Raw genomic sequence first — 19,762 nt, forward strand, 5'->3', positions numbered from 1 at the left:
TCGGTTCTCAAAGGAATTTTTTCAAACTCTGTAAGATGTATTCATTGTAGTGAAGTTGGTCTGGAACTCTCCATAATAAAGCACGTAGGACTTGCTAGTGAAATACAACTGAAATGTGATAAGTGTTCATACATGACCACCTTTTGGAACAGTGTTGCAGTAACTGCAACTGAAAACAATGGTAGCAAAATCTACGAACACAACAACGAGTGATGCTTGCTTTAGACAAGGAACGCCTTCGGGCTGCAGACAGGGCTGTAAAGAGTCTAGAAATACAAGCAAGAGTAAACAGGAGGAGGAACAAGAGGAAGCTGGAGGAGGAGTTTGCAGAGAATGAAGATAATCCATCCTATGGACCTGGAATGCACTAAAAAGTTAATCCCAAAACTTTTATTTTCTCATACTAATTACCTGTTTTCTAAGGATCTTCCAAACATATTTGTTTCAAACTTTCAGTAAAAGTTACACAGTACCTTCTGCATAATTTAACACAGCCTTTTTCCAAAAAACTGTATATTTTTGAATATATAAATAAAGAATTGCAAAAAAATGTTGTGAATTTTCATTACAATTGAACAAAAAAAACATGTTTAATAACTGAACTAAAATTTTGTAAAATCCCTGTGTTAAGTTGTAGCCCATATTCCAATAAATAATCTGTAAAAAGTTCAACTTCCTACCTCAAATACTTTGTGAGGAAAGATGTAATTTATAAGCGTTATTTTAACATTGCAAGTATAGGGTGTTCCGGAGCCCCTTAACACTACATGGAATACAGTTATGAGTTACTAATAACATTAACGCAAGAAACGCATATTGACCGATTCTACATAAATCTCTGTAGACATTGCTAGAAACAAAATTGATTCTCAGTCATTCTGTATGGCAGCCTGTTCCAGAAAAGGCAACTTTCCCTACCAAGAGTGCTGCTCACTTTTCAGTTTATAGACAAACTATAACTCCCCATCATTTCTTGTCCAATTTGCTTATGTGAGTAGACAAAATAACTTCATGAAGTAATTTTCAGTTTACTAAGTGAGTACTTACTTGCAGTTGTTAAGTGATCTTTTATGTAAAACACATGCCTACAAACAATTGCCAAGATGTGTTTAATTTTTAAGTGACCTCCGTACTGTTGATTAGAAAGAGACTGAACTGGTAAATCTGGCACCTTGTTACTGTCATTGACAGCATATTGTGGAGCCATGTAATTGTGTTGTAATCAATTGGTGGCAAATTAATGAATGACCAGGAAAATACTGCACTTTTATCACAAATAACTGTGTTACTGGTAGAGGGAATAAATCTATACTATTCACGAATTGCTGGCACCTGTACAGTAGGCTGCACTGAGATGAGCCACTTACCACACATACCCAATAAGTCTTGCAAGGTGGGTGTGAATATGCCAAATGGAATGGAACCGATTATGTTCAAGTCTAAAACAGCAATCAGCTGTAATGCTCTGGTTGACTTATGCTGCAATATCTTATAAATTCAATCACACCTAGGTGACCTACTTCTGTTGCAAAGGAAGTAGCAGAAGGAAATAATTTAGGCCTCTGGGCCTTTCCAGACATAGGGAGAGGTGAGGCTAGGGTGACACATTTGATACCCCTCACACTTTGAAAAGTATTTCACCCATTGAAAGTTGAGACAATGAAATCGAAATTCTCAAATACATACTGACAGCGTGTTACACTTGGGGGCAGATGCTTCTGTGTGGCGGACAGTCGACAGCTCCAGCTATTGAGCTTTTATGCATAAAATCTCACTTAACAACTGCAAGCAAGCACTCACTCAATAAACTGAAAATAACTCCATGGTATGAACGGGATCTCATTGAAGCTGTTTTTCTACTCACATAAGAGACCGGGACAAGAAATTATGGGGTGGGAGGGGGGTAGTGGGGAGGGGGGAGAGGGGGGTGTTTGTCTGTCTGTAAACTGAATAGCTGACAGCACTTGTTGTGGAGTACAGTTGCCTTTCACAAAAGAATGCTGCAGCTGCCATACAGGAAGACTAAGAATCAATTTCTGCTGTTGCAATGTATAACGGCGCATGGAGATTTACAGTGAACCTGTTCACATCCATTTACAGCATTAGTTATTATTAGTAACTCATGTACGTAATCCATGTAGTGTTAACACACTTTGTGGAAAATAAACATCACTGGGTTGTCCTCACACTGCATCGCCATTGTTCATAAGGCGTGCTGTGGAAGGGTCAGCATAACATTGTGAAACACCCTGTATTTGCTTCTTGTGATGTAGTGGGGTAGAGAAGGCAGGGACTAACCTGCTCATTCTTTAGTTTGCAGAGGGACATGCATAGCCACAACCCGATAACATGAAATCCTCATTAGCATAGCTATGGTAAGAAACAGAAAATATATTACAGAAACAAAAGGCAGTAAAAACAGTTTCAATCACTTACATCACTACAGCATTAAAAAAAAAAAAATTATGGAGATGTGAGGAGTGGAGTACATCAATAAAGCTTAGTCTAATGGCTATGAGATGTTTATGAAACGGCTAGATGGGAATGATAGGTTCATTGTTTGTGACAGGTACTCTGAGGTGGGACTAAGACTTAAGGAGCAAGACAGCTTCACAAGATGCTGTTGGCAATGTTGTTCCAGCTGTTGGATGGCTACAGTCTCTGCCAAAGATATGGTGTGCTAGAAATTTCTGTCGCAGAGTAAAACAATTTTGCAAGAATTGCAGAGATAGTTACATACTTATGGCCTAAGCTTTGATAGTGTGATTATGTTGGACCAGTTACTGAAACGAGAAACTCATGGAATCAGAAAAGGTGAAGATCCTAATGAACGAATGGTTGATGGCCAGAAATATAGATTTTAATGGAAAGTTCTTTAGGAAGTACTTCAAGTATGGAACAATTTCAGTAAAGGTGTATGGAGCTGTATTCTCACCAGGATGAAGCCAAGTTTTCTGAAATGTCAGAAGTAGAATATGTAGCTGAGACAACTTTTCAGGACTACTGCTTACAAACCTTAACACTACAACTGAATTCCGGAAATCTAACATGACCTCCAGCAATCTAAAAATAATGTCACTCTGGCTGCTTGTGTGCAGCTCTCTCTCTCTCTCTCTCTCTCTCTCTCTCTCTCTCCCCCTCTGTGTGTGTGTGTGTGTGTGTGTGTGTGTGTGTGTGTGTGTGTGAGAGAGAGAGAGAGAGAGAGAGAGAGAGAGAGAGAGAGAGAGAGAGAGAGAATAATTAAACTAGAGACTGTGGAGACTCAAAAAACCAGTAATGTCTCTGTGCTGTTACATGTTTCTTTGCATCAAAAATCCATCAGCTACAAGTTAGAAGTTGACTTGCCTCTTTATTGTTTAAGTACTTCTTGTAATTGTAGTTGCAACTGTCTTATAAATTGATATATTTGTGCAATGTAATTTGTTGCTAAATTACAAACATATTTTACAAAAGCAGAAATTTAAAAACAGAGATGTTTAACTTCACTGTGGACACTATGGTGCTTAAGTATTGTATGACAACAAAGATTGTCAGTTATGAATGCTGTTGGCTATTTGTCAACAGCTTTCTAACAAATGGTAACAGAAAGCTAGGCAGCACCGAGAGAGAGTAAAGATATGTGGATAGTATTTCCAACATTCTCTATATTGGTTCATGGTTTTTTTAAATTTTTTTACCTGGTATCCATTCCGATGAAAACAGAAGCAGCTGCATCAGTATTTATCTTCTCATTTTTCACTATCTCCAAAAGACATTCTTCTAAATTATCATCACTGAAACATAGGGAATGCACCTTACTTATGTTTACTTTGGTGAATGCTAAGAAAAAGAACAAAATTCTGGAAGATTGAACAAACATTGATTTTACCTAACATTGGCAAGGTCTGTAGCAATTTTTTCCCAGTGCTGAACAAGCATTTCTCCACGAGGATCAACAATTTTCACACCATTGTCTTCCACTGGATTATGTGAAGCTGTCACCATTGCACCAATGGTTGCTATTAAACAGAAAAAAATATACTTCATACGAGTATCTGAGTGTTTCCTAAGCAAAATAGGCATATTCAAACTAAAATGAATTTTCATCCTTAAGAGAAAATTTGTTGATAAAAACAAACAAACTGAAAACTCAAATCATGGCAGAATCAAATATTCTCTGTAACGGCACCTATTAGAATAAGTATTTTAGTGTGAAAGCACCTTTTACATTTTTTCAATTATTAAAGATGAATTTGCTACAATGAAAATCAAGAAATTAACATGAATTTCTTCAAAAAAAGAATATTCACACATCACTATCCAATAATCTTCTTTATATCAACTGTAACATGGAGCAGATGATGCTAGGTAACACCTCAGAGACAGAAATTGCAAGTCTAATCTCTCTCTTTTCTGGTATCATTCAAATTTTCCTTAACAGCACATGACAGGCATTTTTCTGTCCTAAAATTAGCAATTATAATAGGAACCCATGGCACTGTGTCTACATTTGTGAAATATGTGCCACACCTGGCAACAGAATGAACCAAGGAATTTGGTCTGTGTGTCACACAGACCATTAACCAAATAAAACATTATTCCATAAGCTTTCAGGATTGCAGCCAAATGCCTTTGATTTCTTGTCACAATGTATCAGCTACAACCAGGTAGCTGTCTTTCTATCAGTTTTAAAATTGGAGATTCCTTGTATATACTGATAAAAACTGGCAGGTTGTGCATGGGCAAAGATTTGTGCTGCTTTACTGCCATTTGTTGAATTTAGGGCCCTCTGTTCACTATATAACAGGCAGTCAAATGATAACGGGACGGATGGATAACAAGTAACCAAACTGTTTATTATTTCAAAAGTAATTGTGGTAATCGTAATTACATTTATCCCTCTGTGAGACAAAATGGTCAATGCCTTCATGCAAAAATGTTTGTGGTGGCCTACAGAACCATGATTGTTCCCAGGTGTGCACTTCCTTGTCTGAAGTAAACTGATAGTCACAAACTTATTTCTTCAGGACTCCAAAAACATGGAAATCGTATAGGGATGGACGGGTACTGTATGGAGAGTGTGTAAGTGCTTCCCAGCAAAACTTCAGTAGTATAGCTGAAACATCCTTGACAACATGCTGGTGGGCATAATTCTGCAACAGAATGATGCCGTCCATCAACATTCTTGGGTGTTTGTTGGTGCACTTCAATTTTTGAAAGTGTACACATACCACAGTATGTTCATTGTGGTGCTACATTCCAGAAAATCAATGAGCTGCGGGCCATTGCAGTCAAAGCAAGAGGTCATCATGACTTTTCCAGAGCTGGCATGACTTATTTTCACTACATCTGCAAAAGCTTCACTGGGGAACCCTTACACATCCTCCATACAGTCCCAATTTCTCCTCATGTGATTCCCTTATTTTTTTAAGTCCTAGAGATAGACATTCCTGGCTGTTGATTTGCTTCAGACAAAGAGGAGCACACCCGCATACAATAATGATTCTGCAGGCAGCCAAAAACATTTTTCCATGAAGGCACTGACTGTCTTGTCTCACAGTTGGATAAATGTATTAACAGTTATAACACTTACTTTTGAAATAATAAAGACTACTTACCTTTTTCCATCTGCCTTTTATTTGACAACTCTTATACACTGAAGCGCCAAAGAAACTGGTATAGGCATGAATATTCAAATACAGAGATATGTAAAAGCACAGAATACGGTGCTGCAGTTCGCAATGCCTGTATAAGACAACAAGTGTCTGGCGCTGTTACAATGACAGGTTATCAAAATTTAAGTGAGTCTGAACTTGGCGTTACAGTCGGCGCACGAGTGGTGGGACACAGCATCTCCGAGGTAGTGATGAAGTGGAGATTTTCCCAAACCATCTTTTGACAAGCAAACCGTGAATATCAGGAATCCAGTAAAACATCCAATCTCAGACATCTCTGCAGCCGGGAAAAGATCCTGCAAGAATGGGACCAATGATGACTGAGGAGAATCGTTCGATGTGACACAAGTGTGACAAATTGCTGCAGATGTCGATGCTGGGGCACCATCGAGTGTCAGCGTGTGAACCATTCAACGAAACATCATTGACATGGGCTTTCGGAGCCAAAGGCCCACTCGTGTACCTTTGATGACTGCATGACACAAAGCTTTACGCCTCACCTGGGCCTGTTAACACCAACATTGAACTGTTGATGACTGGGAATATGTTGTCTTATCAGACGAGTCTCATTTAAAATTGTATCAAGTGGATGGACGTGTACAGGTATGGAGACAATCTCATGAATCCTGGCCATCCAGGATGTCAGCAGGGTCTATTCAAGTTGGTGCAGGCTCTGTAATGATGTGGGACACGTGCAGTTGGAGTGATACGGAACCCCTGATATGTCTAGATATGACTCTGACAGGTGACACATACATAAGCATCCTGTCTGATCACCTGCCTCCATTCATGGCCACTGTGCATTCTGAGGGACATGGGCAATTTCAGCAGGACAATGTGACACTTCATACATCCAGAATTGCTACAGAGCGGCTCCAAGAACACACTTCCGAGTTTAAGCACTTATGCTGGCCATCAAATTCCCCAGACATGGACATTATTGAGCGTATCTGGGATTCCTTGCAATGTACTGTTCAGAAGAGATCTCCACTGCTCATACTCTTACAGATTAATGGATAGCACTGCAGAATTCATGGTGTCAATTCCCTCCAGCACTACTTCAGACATTAGTTGAGTCTATACCATTTTGTGTTGCAGCATTTTTGCGTGCTCGCAGGGGCCCTACACAGTACTTTAGGCAGGTGTACCAGTTTCATTGGCTCTTCAGTGCAGCTCTAAATGAGGTACACAGGCTCATGTGTAACACTGTTACTGCATTCACACAGTCTGCCATATTGCAGGCCCACTTACCTAAAATTCAGAGATCAAACTGATAAAATTAATTTTCACTGTACATGCATTAGATATAAAATTTGTCTCTGTGAAGAAATTAAAGACATTATGAAACTGTAACAAATTTTACATAATTTAAATTCAATCTGTGAGACTTTCCGATTTAAGATGCAAGTGGAAAAAGATGGCTTTCAGTCATCTTAGTCAGAAAGTAGATGGATCATTAGGGCACTGCATCATAAGCCCACACATGGGGACTTATATTTGTGGGTGTCTAGCTGCCACCATCCTTCACAAACTCCGGGCATCCTTTGATTGCTAGTGCACTGGGTACATATCTCTGATACTGACAGCCTTGTAAAGGGATTGGGACACCTACAGTCTGCATTCACAAAAAATGGATGCTCTCCACATCAGATTTGCAATTTTAATGAGAAGTGAACTTGAAAAGTCACAAGATAAAGAGGATAAGGTGGTGTTCAAACCAGGGGTATTGTTCTGATATTTGGGCAACATTTAATCTAAATTAGGCAGAATCCTTTCAAATATATATATGTATTGTGTCTGCCCTCTGATATGGTACACAGTGACATACACAGAGGGTGCTACATGCCCAGCAGTCTTCATCATGTGCCACATAGTCACAATCGGTCATCACGTACAAGGCGCACCTAACAGGAACAACATTATGCTTCCAACACATGACTTGCAAACAGAAAGACAATTTAGGAGAAAATACGAGCAGCCCTCTTACATTGCTGCTGCTGACGGTGTCATTTACTGTCTCATAAAGTCATCAGATGATCAAAACCAATTGCCAAATGATTTAGACACAATATTTGTGTAGTGTAAATTGACTCTAAATAATGAAAAGTATGAAATCATCCACATGAGTACTAAAGGAATCTTCTAAACTTGATAACGTCCACAAATCTAGAGACTGTGATTTAAATTAAATACTTAGGGATTACAGTTACGAGCAACTTAAATTGGAACACTCACGCAGATAATGCTGTGGGGAAAGTTAAGCAAAGACTGTGATTTACAGGCATAACACTTAGAAGATGCAACAGTTATACTAAAGTGACTGCCTACATTACGCTCATGCATTCTCTTCAGGAGTATTTCTGCACGGTGTGGGATCTAAACACACATAGGGAGAAATAATCATTGTAATCAAATAAGAGAAATCAGAGCCTACATGGAAAGATGTAAGAGTCTTTTTCCAGTCCAGTGTTCAAGTGTCAAATGGCAGAGAAACAGCTTGAAGGTGGTTCGATGAACCCTCTACCAGCCACTTAATTGTGAACTGCAAAGTAGTCATGTAGATGTTTATGTAGACTGATCCATCTGCTGATAGTTATGCCTGATGCCAGAGAAAGTGCTGACACAAAGGACTACTTCCCTCACCTGCCATATAGTTCACAGATGAATATACTTGTACTGAGTGCAGATTTAACTGTGCACACTTCACTTGGATAGTTGTAGTTATCACACTAGTTCCATCAGCAGTTATCAATGAGTCATCAGCAGTTGTCAACAAGTATTATTACACTACCACATTCGTCATCAGGTTTTGCACTTTTTAAGTCTATACTGATGTACAATTAGATTAGTTAGTTAGTGTTCATTAAGTTATGTTAGACCAGTGTTCACAACTTTTACATGCCTTCTCATCAAACTAGAGTTTGTATTATGTACATTATTTTAATAAATGGTTGTTAACTATCACTTTGTGTCAATATTGTTTTTGTTGTAGTCATAGCCTTGTGACAAGACAGCTGCAGTGTGTAAGCATACACATCAATACAGAAACAACTTTCTGTGGTGTGGGGTTCACTTCCTGCTGTCTTCATGATATGTGCCAAACTTATTTGGTGAATACAACTTTTTGCAACCCCACTGTGATGCATAAGTTTGAAATTTGCCTCAAAGGTGTCTACAGCCTCCCTCTGTAACAGTGATAAAGCGTGGCACCCTGTGATGTCACCCTCGGGCTTGGCGACGCTTCAAACAATGAAGAAGAGGTCACATCTTAGAAGTTCATGTGAGGTTAAAGAGGGTTAAAGATGACAAATTGGCACCAAATTTCACCACAATTATGCCCAGTGCCATGATGGAGGTATCGAACAACAAGAAGGTTGTCACACCCCCTCTTATCCTCATCTTACCCCTTCTTTTGATGCCTCTGAGTTGAAATTGTGGTTTTATTATGGGTAGCCAGGGAAAACATTTCATACACAACATTGCTCAGAATCGACAAGAAAGCCCTCAGGTGGCATAATGGGCATCAATGAAACCACCTCTTCTCTTAAGATGTTGATTCCTACAAAATTCGCACTGGAAAATGACAGTTCACAATGTGACGAGCAACAGGACGACGTTCTTCACAATATCAACACTGCTGACACCTCTGTCCTCCCACAGATGATCCAACCCTACTCTAAGGACATTGTGGTACTGCAACCCCACTGAAGCTGCTCCGACACCTTTGGAGTATATTGTGACTGTTATGTTTTCCTCTGGTGTACAGGATGGAACCACTAGGAACTGTTCAACACCATTTGACGAAATCTGAATGTTGATTTCCAGCAGCAAAGGGTGTTCATGATTTTCCAGCCTTCCTGTGTCATGTCCTCCAGTGGCAAAAACATGGATTGATGGGGGAAGGGGAGGTTGCGATATTGACATGTACGTGAATAAAATGGAAAGGGGTACCTTTAAGGCGCCCCCCCCCCCCCCCCCCCCCACTTCCTCCCTGTTTGGGAATATCTTTGGTGCCACCAACACATATTTGTTGAGCACATTAAAAATATACCTGTCAGAAACTTCGACACCCATTCAGCTGAGTGGTGACTCATGGCTGCTCTAGTGCCTCAGGGCACGCAACCCCTTCGACACTCTTTAGGTGGGGTTGTTGATTCTGTATCTGAAATGTTTTCCGCAGCCACCCATAAGAAAACTGCATGATTTCAACTCTGGGTATCACAGCTCTGACCTCCATTGCAGAGACTTCAAAATGAGGGGAGAAATGTGAGTTACAGGGGTGTGACAACTCCCCTTTCATGTAATACACCCACGATGACACTGGGCAGAATTGTGGTGAAATTTGGTGCCAGTGTGAAATCATTAACCCACCTTACATCTCACATGAATTTCTAAGCTATGGCTTTTTTTTCACATGTCAACACCTTTCTGCTTCAAGCATCTTCGAACCAGAGGAGGAAGTCACAGGTGCCATGCTTTTTCACCATTGCTGAGGAACGTTGCAGGCACATCTGAGTCAAATTTCAAACTTATGCTTTGCAACTGGAGACAATTACAGTGTTTTGAAAAAGTGATTTTTTTTTTTTTCCACAGTGTATATATTAAAATAATTTCCCAGTCACTTACAAAGATCTGAGCTCTTCTCAACTTGGTAAAGTATGATCCAAATTTGCAGAACGCTGCAGTCTACATGTCAGTGTAAAAAGGTTACACTAGCCAGAGCACATGTACATTACATGAAAGGAGCATGGGATATGATCGCCACACTTGTCGTTTACAGCACAGTAGGACAGACAGCCATAGCTGAGGATTATCATCTCCATGTGACATTGCATCAATCCTTCTGGGATTCAGTTATTTGATCTACGGAAATAGATTTGGCTTATTAACCATAATGGTAGCTTGCAGATGGATACAATATGGGAGCTGATGATCTCTTCAATTTTGCTACAATGACAGAATTTTACACTTAATAGAACATACAGTGACAATTAATTTTATCAATTTGACCATTGAATTTTAACTCCATTGGTTTTCAGTTTGGCGGAGAACATGCACGCAGTACCACTGTTGTGCATGCCCCTCAGATCTCAAATGGAGCAATATGTGACAGATGGAATTAATATTGGCAACAGCAGTCCCGCAACCCACACCTACTCATAAGTGCCACAGTGCCAATTTTTGGTATAAATTTAGTAATGTGCACCAACACTCCCCATTTGTAAAACTCACTTGAGAATGGCTGCTCAGATTGTGGCAAGGATTTGATGCCACCAGGCTGCAATCCAAAAACCTCATCAAGTACTTAATACAATGGGAAAATTTCAAGATGGGCAATTGAAATACTATTGTGGTTCCTAAAATGGTAAGCTGACAGACTAATAACAACAACAAAAACATTGTAATGTATAATATCTCACACTACTGCTAGATGATCAATTAGAACAAGGGTCACCTGTTACGTGTTCCACAAAAATGCTGTTAAAACTTGGTACACCATCAAGGCACATCATTATATACAACACCTATGTTTTTGGTCCCCTGGCTGTATGATTGCTCTCATTGGCTGCCATAATCTCTCATACTTACCATCTAAATCACTGATCTAGAATAAAACCAATTCTGGCACTAATGGAATTGTGGTGTCACCGCCAGACACCACACTTGCTAGGTGGTAGCCTTTAAATCGGCCGCAATCCGTTAGTATACGGCGGACCCGCGTGTCGCCACTGTCAGTGATAGCAGACCGAGCGCCACCACATGGCAGGTCTAGAGAGACGTACTAGCACTCGCCCCAGTTGTACAGCCGACGTTCATAGCAATGGTTCACTGACAACTACGCTCTCATTTGCCGAGACGATAGTTAGCATAGCCTTCAGCTACATTTGCTACGACCTAGCAAGGCGCCGTATTCAATTGATAATTAATATTGTGAAGCATGTATCATCAAGAGTGATGTTGTACAAATGAGGATTAAAGTTAAGTATTACAGCAAATGCGTCCATTTCCTAAGTTCTCACTTCCTTTTAACTGTTCCAGACCTCCCGCCAATCTGCGTGAGCTTAATACATGCCTTTCGGCTTCCTCTCGTTGTGACTTGGCTGTCGTGCTAAGTCACAACATATTTGGCGACGAGTAAAAAGAGGGTCTTGTTCTTTATACTTGCTTAAATTTCATTGTGTCATGGCTTCGCCACAATCTCCAGATGTACTGTCCGAATTTTATCGCTTGCAGAATCAGCAGACGCAGGCCTTATTGGATGCCCTTGGACAGCTCGTCCAGGGTCAACGTGCAATGCAAAACGATGCGGCAGCCACCGCTTCACCGCTACCGCAGCCACAACACGCAGTTGCACAACCTTTTCGTCATTTCGATGCAGCACTGGAAAGCTGGACGGAGTGGTCACGCCAATTTGGATTCCATCTCGCCGCCTACAGAATTCAAGGTAATGAGCGGCAGCCTCACTTATTATCATGTGTCGGCGTCCAGACGTACCGTGTGATAGTGAAATTGTTTCCCTGACGCGACGTAGCAACTCAGTCCTACGAAGAAATTTTGTCTGCATTAGATGCATATTTCAAGGAATCAGTCAATGTAGTTGCAAAAAGGTATACGTTCTTTCGTACAAAACGTACGGCCGGTCAAACTAATCGGGAGTGGGTTGCCACTTTGCAAGGCCTTACAAGGGATTGTGCTTTTGAGTGTGAATGTGGACTCCCTTATTCAGATACTATGGTGCGTGATGCAATTGCACAGAACGTTTCTGATGTTTGTATACGGGAGCAAATTTTGAAACTAGTCAATCCCTCCCTTCAACAAGTGATGGACATATTGGATAGGCAAGACACACTTGACTTTGCTCAGGAATCATTTGCAACTTCGCCAGCCGTGTGTCACGTTAACCGGCCCGCCAGGCGAGCTGCACGGAACAGTAAACAGCCCTCGCGCTCGTCCGCGCAGCCACGTGTGCCGCGTAAGCAGGGAAATGCAGTGAAATCATGCCCGCGGTGTGCTGCTAGACATTCGCGTGAGAATTGCCCGTCACGCCGAGCTATTTGCTTTTTCTGTAATAAAAAAGGACATGTTCAGAGTGCTTGCCAGAAAAAGCTCAGATCGGACACCAACAACCATTCCAGGCCCTTTGCTTCGCGCCGGAATCGAACCAAGAATGCTCAGGCTCGTGAACCTTCGCCCATGGATATTCATGTAGTTCAATCCACTCCGCCCAGTGCCACTCTCTCTAAAAGTGACTGTGTTCGTCCCACAAATAGTGTGCGTCGACATCGACGGAAATCATGACAAGTCACAAGCGATTCTGTACCAGTGTCTGTTCACGTTGCACGAGACAGTCGCTCTTGTCGTCAGCAGGACAATAAACTTTTGTGGATTTGGTCATAAATGGCAACGTGATACCATTCCAGCTCAATACAGGAGCTGCAGTTTCATTGATCAATAAAGACACGTACAAACAACTGGGCACACCTCCGTTGCGTGCTGCAAATGTTAAGCTAACTACATATTCAGGTCAGAACATCCCTGTATTAGGACAGTGCAGCCTTCTTGCAACATACAAGGGACAAACAAAACTTGTGTCATTTTATGTATTTCGTTCTTCTTCTGCAGTGAACTTGTTTGGTTTAGATTTATTTCAGTTGTTTAACTTGTCTATAGTCAATCAGGTCCTATCAGTGAACCAGACTGTGCCTTCCGCCAGTGTTTCTCGTCTATGTGAAGAATTTGCAGACATTTTTACACCGGGCCTTGGTTGCGCTAAGAACTATAAAGCACATTTGGAACTGAAAGTAAATGCGCAACCAAAATTTTTCAGAGCGCGCAATGGTCCTCACGCATTGCGTGATGAGGTCGCAAGAACATTAAATGATTTGAAATCATAAGGTGTGATTGAACGTGTGCAGGCTTCTCTCTGGGCATCACCCTTAGTAATTTTGCCGAAACCTTCCGGAAAATTGAGACTTTGTGTGGACTTCAAAGCTACAGTGAATCCACAACTAGTGATTGCAACTTTTCCTTTACCCCGCCCGAAAGATCTTTTTGACAAACTGTGCCCGGGTAAATATTTTTCGAAATTGGACCTCGCAGATGCGTACTTGCAACTACCAGTGGACGACGAATCCCAGCGCGTCTTGGTGGTTAACACGCATCTTGGTTTGTACCGATTCAAAAGACTGCCATTCGGGTGTGCATCCGCCCCCGCATTGTTTCAGCAATATCTACAAACTGTTTGTGCCTCGATCCCTACTGCAGCAAACTATCTGGACGATATTGTGATCTCCGGACAGACGGAAGAAGAACATTTAGCCAATCTCAGGACATTATTTCAGGTCTTGCGACAAAATGGTCTTCGCTTGCAGAAGGACAAATGTGTGTTTTTTGCTCATGACTTACCATATCTGGGTCATGTACTCAATGCCCAAGGCATACATCCTAGTCCAGAGCACCTCAGTGCCATACAAGACTTGCCTTCGCCGCAGAATTTGAAGCAGCTACAGAGTGTGCTGGGTAAAATTAATTATTACGACCGATATATTCCCCATGCCTCTTCCATTTCAGCTCCGCTTCATCGCTTACGTCGTAAAGGTGTTCCGTTCGTCTGGACGACGGAATGCGAACGCGCCTTTCGCCAGTTGAAATCGGCGTTGCTTTCAAATACTTGCCTTACGCCTTTCGATCCCCAGAAACCCCTTTTGTTGATGGTAGATGCATCGGATCTCGGGACTGGTGCTGTGCTTGCGCACAAAGATGGATCGCATGATCGCCCTATTGCCTTTGCGTCCAAATTGCTCTCGTCTGCGCAAAGAAATTATTCACAGATAGAGAAAGAAGCTTTGGCTCTCGTATTTGGTGTTACTAAGTTTCATGATTTCTTGTATGGTCGTCACTTTACCATTATCACACACCACAAACCTTTGACATCGCTTTTTCATCCGACCAAGCCTGTACCTCCACGTACAGCGCAGAAATTCATTCACTGGTCTATTTTCCTCTCGCAGTACCGTTACGATATCTTGTATCGGTCCACTGTTAAGCACGGAAACGCCGATGCGTTGTCCCGTTTGCCTGTTGCTGAGGATAGAGCATTCGATTCTTCCGAACTTGCTTGCATGTTCATTGATGCGGAAACCGATGACGTGGTCGAATCGTTTCCGATTGATTTTCATTGCATAGCTACAGCCACAGCTGCTGACCCTGTCCTTGCTACCGTTTTGCGTTTTCTTGCTACGCAATGGCCCTTGTCAAAGTCACGGATAGAGGATCCGCTGGTTCGCCGATTTTTTGCTCAGAAGGAGAGACTTTTTGTTCGACGTGGTGTTTTGCTGTTGCGTTCTGATAATGGTCAGTCCAGGGTCGTGGTCCCACGTTCGTTACAGTCCTCTGTCTTACGGCTTCTCCACCAAGGACATTGGGGTATAGTGCGAACAAAACAACTTGCTCGTCAGCACTGTACTTGGTTCGGAATCGATGCTGCGATTACGGAAATGTGCTCTTCTTGTATGGCGTGTGCCGAACAACAATCCGCACCACCGCGGAAATTCTTTGCATGGCCGAAAGCCACTTCCCCTTGGCAACGCTTACACATCGATTTTGCTGGTCCATTCTGGAATGCTCGATGGTTGGTTGTAGTCGATTCCTTCAGTAATTTTCCTTTTGTTGTCCGGATGTCTTCCACGACGTCATCTGCCACCATCCAAGCGTTATCCGCTATCTTTTGTACTGAAGGTCTTCCACAGACTATTGTTTCCGACAATAGCCCACAGTTCATGTCCGCAGAATTTCAGTCATTCTGCAAGGCCAATGGTATTCAACATCTGACATCCGCGCCGTTTTCGACTCACTCAAACGGTGCCGCTGAACGATTGGTCCGGACTTTCAAGTCACAGATGTTGAAGTCGAAAGAGTCGCATTCTCGCGAGGCCGCGTTATTGCTCTTTTTGTCCTCGTATCGCTCTCAGCCCAGAGATGGTCGCTCGCCGGCTGAGTTGTTGCACGGTCGTCCTCATCGAACCTTTATGTCTTTGTTGCATCTGCCGCATCAGGTTCCTGTGCAGCGGCAGCCACCTGCTTTTGCTCCAGGCGACGTTGTATACTATCGCAACTATCGAGGTTCACGGCGTTGGCTCGCAGGGCGCATTCTTCGCTGCCTCGGCCGCGCTATGTATTTGGTTTTGGGGGCCTCTGGTGAGGTGCGTCGGCAGCTCAATCAGATGCGCCTCAGTCGTCGCACGGGTTCTGCCGCTCCCCGTCTGCTTTCAGCGACGGTGCCGGCCGGTCAGCGCCCTGGGGACCCATCTACTGGCTCGCCTCATCCCCAGGCGTTACCAACGCTGCCTTCCATTTTGCCCCATGGTGACGCGCCGCCGCCGCCACCTGTTCTCCCGCCGGCAACGCCCGCAGTGGACGCGTCGCTGCGACCGCCGGGGCGCCTCCCTGGGTCACGCGCTGCCGATTGCTTCCCGTGACCAGCTGTCCTCCGACATGGAACTCTTGCCCGCTCCAGACCAGATGTCTTCACCCGTCGGGTGCCCCGACGCAATGGAGGTCGACCCTTCGGCCCCTCCTGTCTCTTTACGGGCGCATATACCGCATGTTGGCGTGCACCCTGGACTAGGTTTTCAGGCGTTTCCTAGCTCCCCTCGGACCGAATGGCCGGGTGCGGGTGGCACAGCCTCGCCTGTTGTTAGGCTCCCCACCTCGTCGCATACGTCACCATGGGGTCCTCCCCACGGCGGGCGGAAGCCTTATAACACAACCGTCCGCCGATTTGCGGGGGAGGAATGTGGTGTCACCGCCAGACACCACACTTGCTAGGTGGTAGCCTTTAAATCGGCCGCGGTCCGTTAGTATAAGGCAGACCTGCGTGTCGCCACTGTCAGTGATAGCAGACCAAGCGCCACCACACGGCAGGTCTAGAGAGACGTACTAGCACTCGCCCCAGTTGTACAGCCGACGTTCATAGCAGTGGTTCACTGACAACTACGCTCTCATTTGCCGAGACGATAGTTAGCATAGCCTTCAGCTACATTTGCTACGACCTAACAAGGCGCCGTATTCAATTGATAATTAATATTATGAAGCATGTATCATCAAGAGCGATGTTCTACAAATGTGGATTAAAGTTAAGTATTACAGCAAATGCGTCCATTTTCTAAGTTCTCATTTCCTTTTAACTGTTCCAGACCTCACGCCAATCTGCGTGAGCTTAATGCGTGCCTTTCGGCTTCCTCTCGTTGTGACTTGGCTGTCGTGCTAAGTCACAACATATTTGGCGACGAGTAAAAAAAGGGTCTTGTTCTTTATACTTTCTTAAATTTCATTGTGTCATAGCTTCGCCACAATCTCCAGATGTACTGTCCGAATTTTATCGCTTGCATAATCAGCAGACGCAGGCCTTATTGGATGCCCTTGGACAGCTCGTCCAGGGTCAACGTGCAATGCAAAACGATGCGGCAGCCACCGCTTCACCACTACCGCAGCCGCAACACGCAGTTGCACAGGAATACCAACCTAGACTATGTTGTATGATGTCTAAATAAGACTGTTTATTACTTGAGTCCAACACCCAACAAAGTATCTACTCATACCCATCTATTTGAAGGTATTGATTGTCATTATAGGTGTTTGTGGTCTTGTTATCTGCCAGAGGCTTATCTAAAACTTTCTGAAATGTATTTGGTTGGTCAGTTCTGATGACACACCAGTAAATCTCATCATCTGAGGGATAGGATAGTTTGGGGGAAGAGACCAAACAGCGAGATCATCAGTCTCATCGGATTAGGGAAGGATGGGGAAGGAAGTCAGCCGTGACCTTTCAAAGGAACCATCCCAGCATTTGCCTGGAGTGATTTAGGGAAATCACGGAAAACCTAAATCAGGATGGGCAGACATGGGATTGAACCGTCGTCCTCCCGAATGCGAGTCCAATGACATCATCTGAGGATTTCTTTCCAGCTGCCATAATTCCTTGGTAGAAATTAAAAGATCTATTGAGTTTGAAAATAAACAACACTCTCTCACCTACCACCAACAATCCTCACAAAAAAGAAAACATACTGTTTTAGTAATCAATACCAGTCTGTTCCAGCAAGAACGTTTCAGTGAAGAAGCAATTAAACACAAATTACTGAGCTGACAAGAAATATCAATGGATATGTACAAGCCTAAAATCAAACATTGTCTTGCAACTGGGGAGCATAATTCCAATAGGATGAGAAGGCTGAAATTCAGTAGTGTGTTAGCACTGATGTCATTTGAAATCAAGCACACATTGAGGGAAGCATATGCAGCATGTAAATGCTAATCTGGTATTTATCTGCAATGGTTTTGGCGAATCTGCAGGAAATGTACTCAGAATCACTGCAGAAAGAGTTGAACCTTGCACCACATGAAAAACACATATGGTTTCTCAGTATCTACGCCATCACAGTCAGCTACAAAAAGTTTGAAATTTTAAGCAAGGTAACAGAACATGACAGTGTTATTTTACAAGCATAATTGGGCAATCAGAAAAATTCTCTTGCCTGTAAGTGAAAAATTTTTTGTTGTTGAATTGCACCTGCTTTTTATTTGCTTTCCTTAGACCAGTTGTTTCTGTCCAACATTTTCCTATCATTAAATTTCAACCTAGACATATGATTTTTGAAAGGTCTGCAAGTGTAATGCTGACTGCAACACCTAGAGCTACCACAAGTTCTCCGATGTGAAAAAAAGCAAATGGGTTCTTTCCAGCTGTTATGTTTCTCCTCCCTCAAAATCATCATCATCATCATCATCATCATCATTGTTACTTATATTTTCAATACGGTCATTTATACAACATGTGCAGAGCACCTAAAAACTCAAATACTGATTCAGGGCTAATTCAACTTAATTTTATTATCTGTTACATTCTTTTGATAACTGGAATTATAATGAGCTTGTTAGTTTGCCTAAAAATCATACTAATCATGGAATAACAGTAATATTTCATTACCACTGTTCATACATAAACATATACATGATTACTGACTTCCCGATAAAGTAGATAAAACATATATTTATAAACAAGGTATTCATAGAATCAACAATGAAAATCTGTTAGCAACACCTACACTCATTTAATTTCAGAGTAATTACCGTTTTCATATAAAACATTGTTACTGAAGTAGAATCACATATTTAGGAAAGCTAATCACCATAAGTTAACAGAGAAATTATTACTCTACCTGAAAGTTTATGTTCAAACGAATATCCATCCACTATTCAGTTATTAGAACTGTAAATCTTTAATTGTAGAGTGTGAAAACTGGGCAAGCAACAATAGACTACTTCAGTTTTAATTACTGAAAGAGGCATGTTGGAAGCCATTTTAGTTGAATCTGCAGTGAGTTTTGAAATGAGCGATATCTGTGTCCACCAACATGGGAAATGTATCATAGATGATTTAGTGCAGATTACAAGTCAGGAAAACGTACCACGTGTAACCTAAACTTCATATTCCAGTTGTTTACCCAACGATTCAAATGACTGTTTTTGATATTTCACTGTGAAATTGTAATTTTTTCCATTGACAGTGTTAACATTCCAACAATGGCTAATGCTTACTGTAGCAACAGGATCAGGCTACGAAAGGTGTTATTTCCAAAAGAAACTGACAGAGCACATCATTTTCACACTGATATGACTATCAGATTTAAAGAACAATGTTTTAAGATTTTTATTTAGTGACTGTGCTAATTATTTGTTTGTCATATGTGAATAGTTGTGATTGTATATCCATGTTATTACACTTGGCTACAACTGGAAGACATCATCTGAGTGTGGTATGTGGCTATCAGTTTATCTCTACCATAATAACAGTAGACAGGTCACAAACTGGTCACATACAGTTGTTTTTTCAGCATCCAAGTGTAATTAAAGTGCAATTTTTGATGTGTACTACATTATTGACAGTTGGTTATTCCCACAAAATACTTTTCATCCAGTTTCGGCGGAAGGGCTGCTACCAGAATCCATTGTACAGTTGAAAACGGATAAGCTAAAATTGGACTCTAAATATGCACCACCCAAAGATTTCTCAAGTATTTTCCATCCAGTTAGTCCACTATATTTGT

General features: G+C 42.1%; 1 protein-coding gene across 1 annotated transcript in view; it reads right to left on the minus strand.

The window, feature by feature from the left end:
- LOC124606951 (phosphoacetylglucosamine mutase) overlaps positions 1 to 19,762 on the minus strand; it is a 140,203-nt gene that overhangs the window by 78,597 nt on the left and 41,844 nt on the right. The window contains exons 3-4 of the mRNA XM_047139073.1: positions 3,869 to 3,998; positions 3,678 to 3,773 (exon numbers count right to left, since the gene is read on the minus strand). Coding sequence (XP_046995029.1) covers positions 3,678 to 3,773; positions 3,869 to 3,998 — 226 coding nt within the window. The remainder of the gene's footprint in view (positions 1 to 3,677; positions 3,774 to 3,868; positions 3,999 to 19,762) is intronic.

The sequence above is a fragment of the Schistocerca americana genome, chromosome 3 (assembly GCF_021461395.2).
Source record: "Schistocerca americana isolate TAMUIC-IGC-003095 chromosome 3, iqSchAmer2.1, whole genome shotgun sequence".
Lineage (NCBI taxonomy): Eukaryota > Metazoa > Arthropoda > Insecta > Orthoptera > Acrididae > Schistocerca > Schistocerca americana.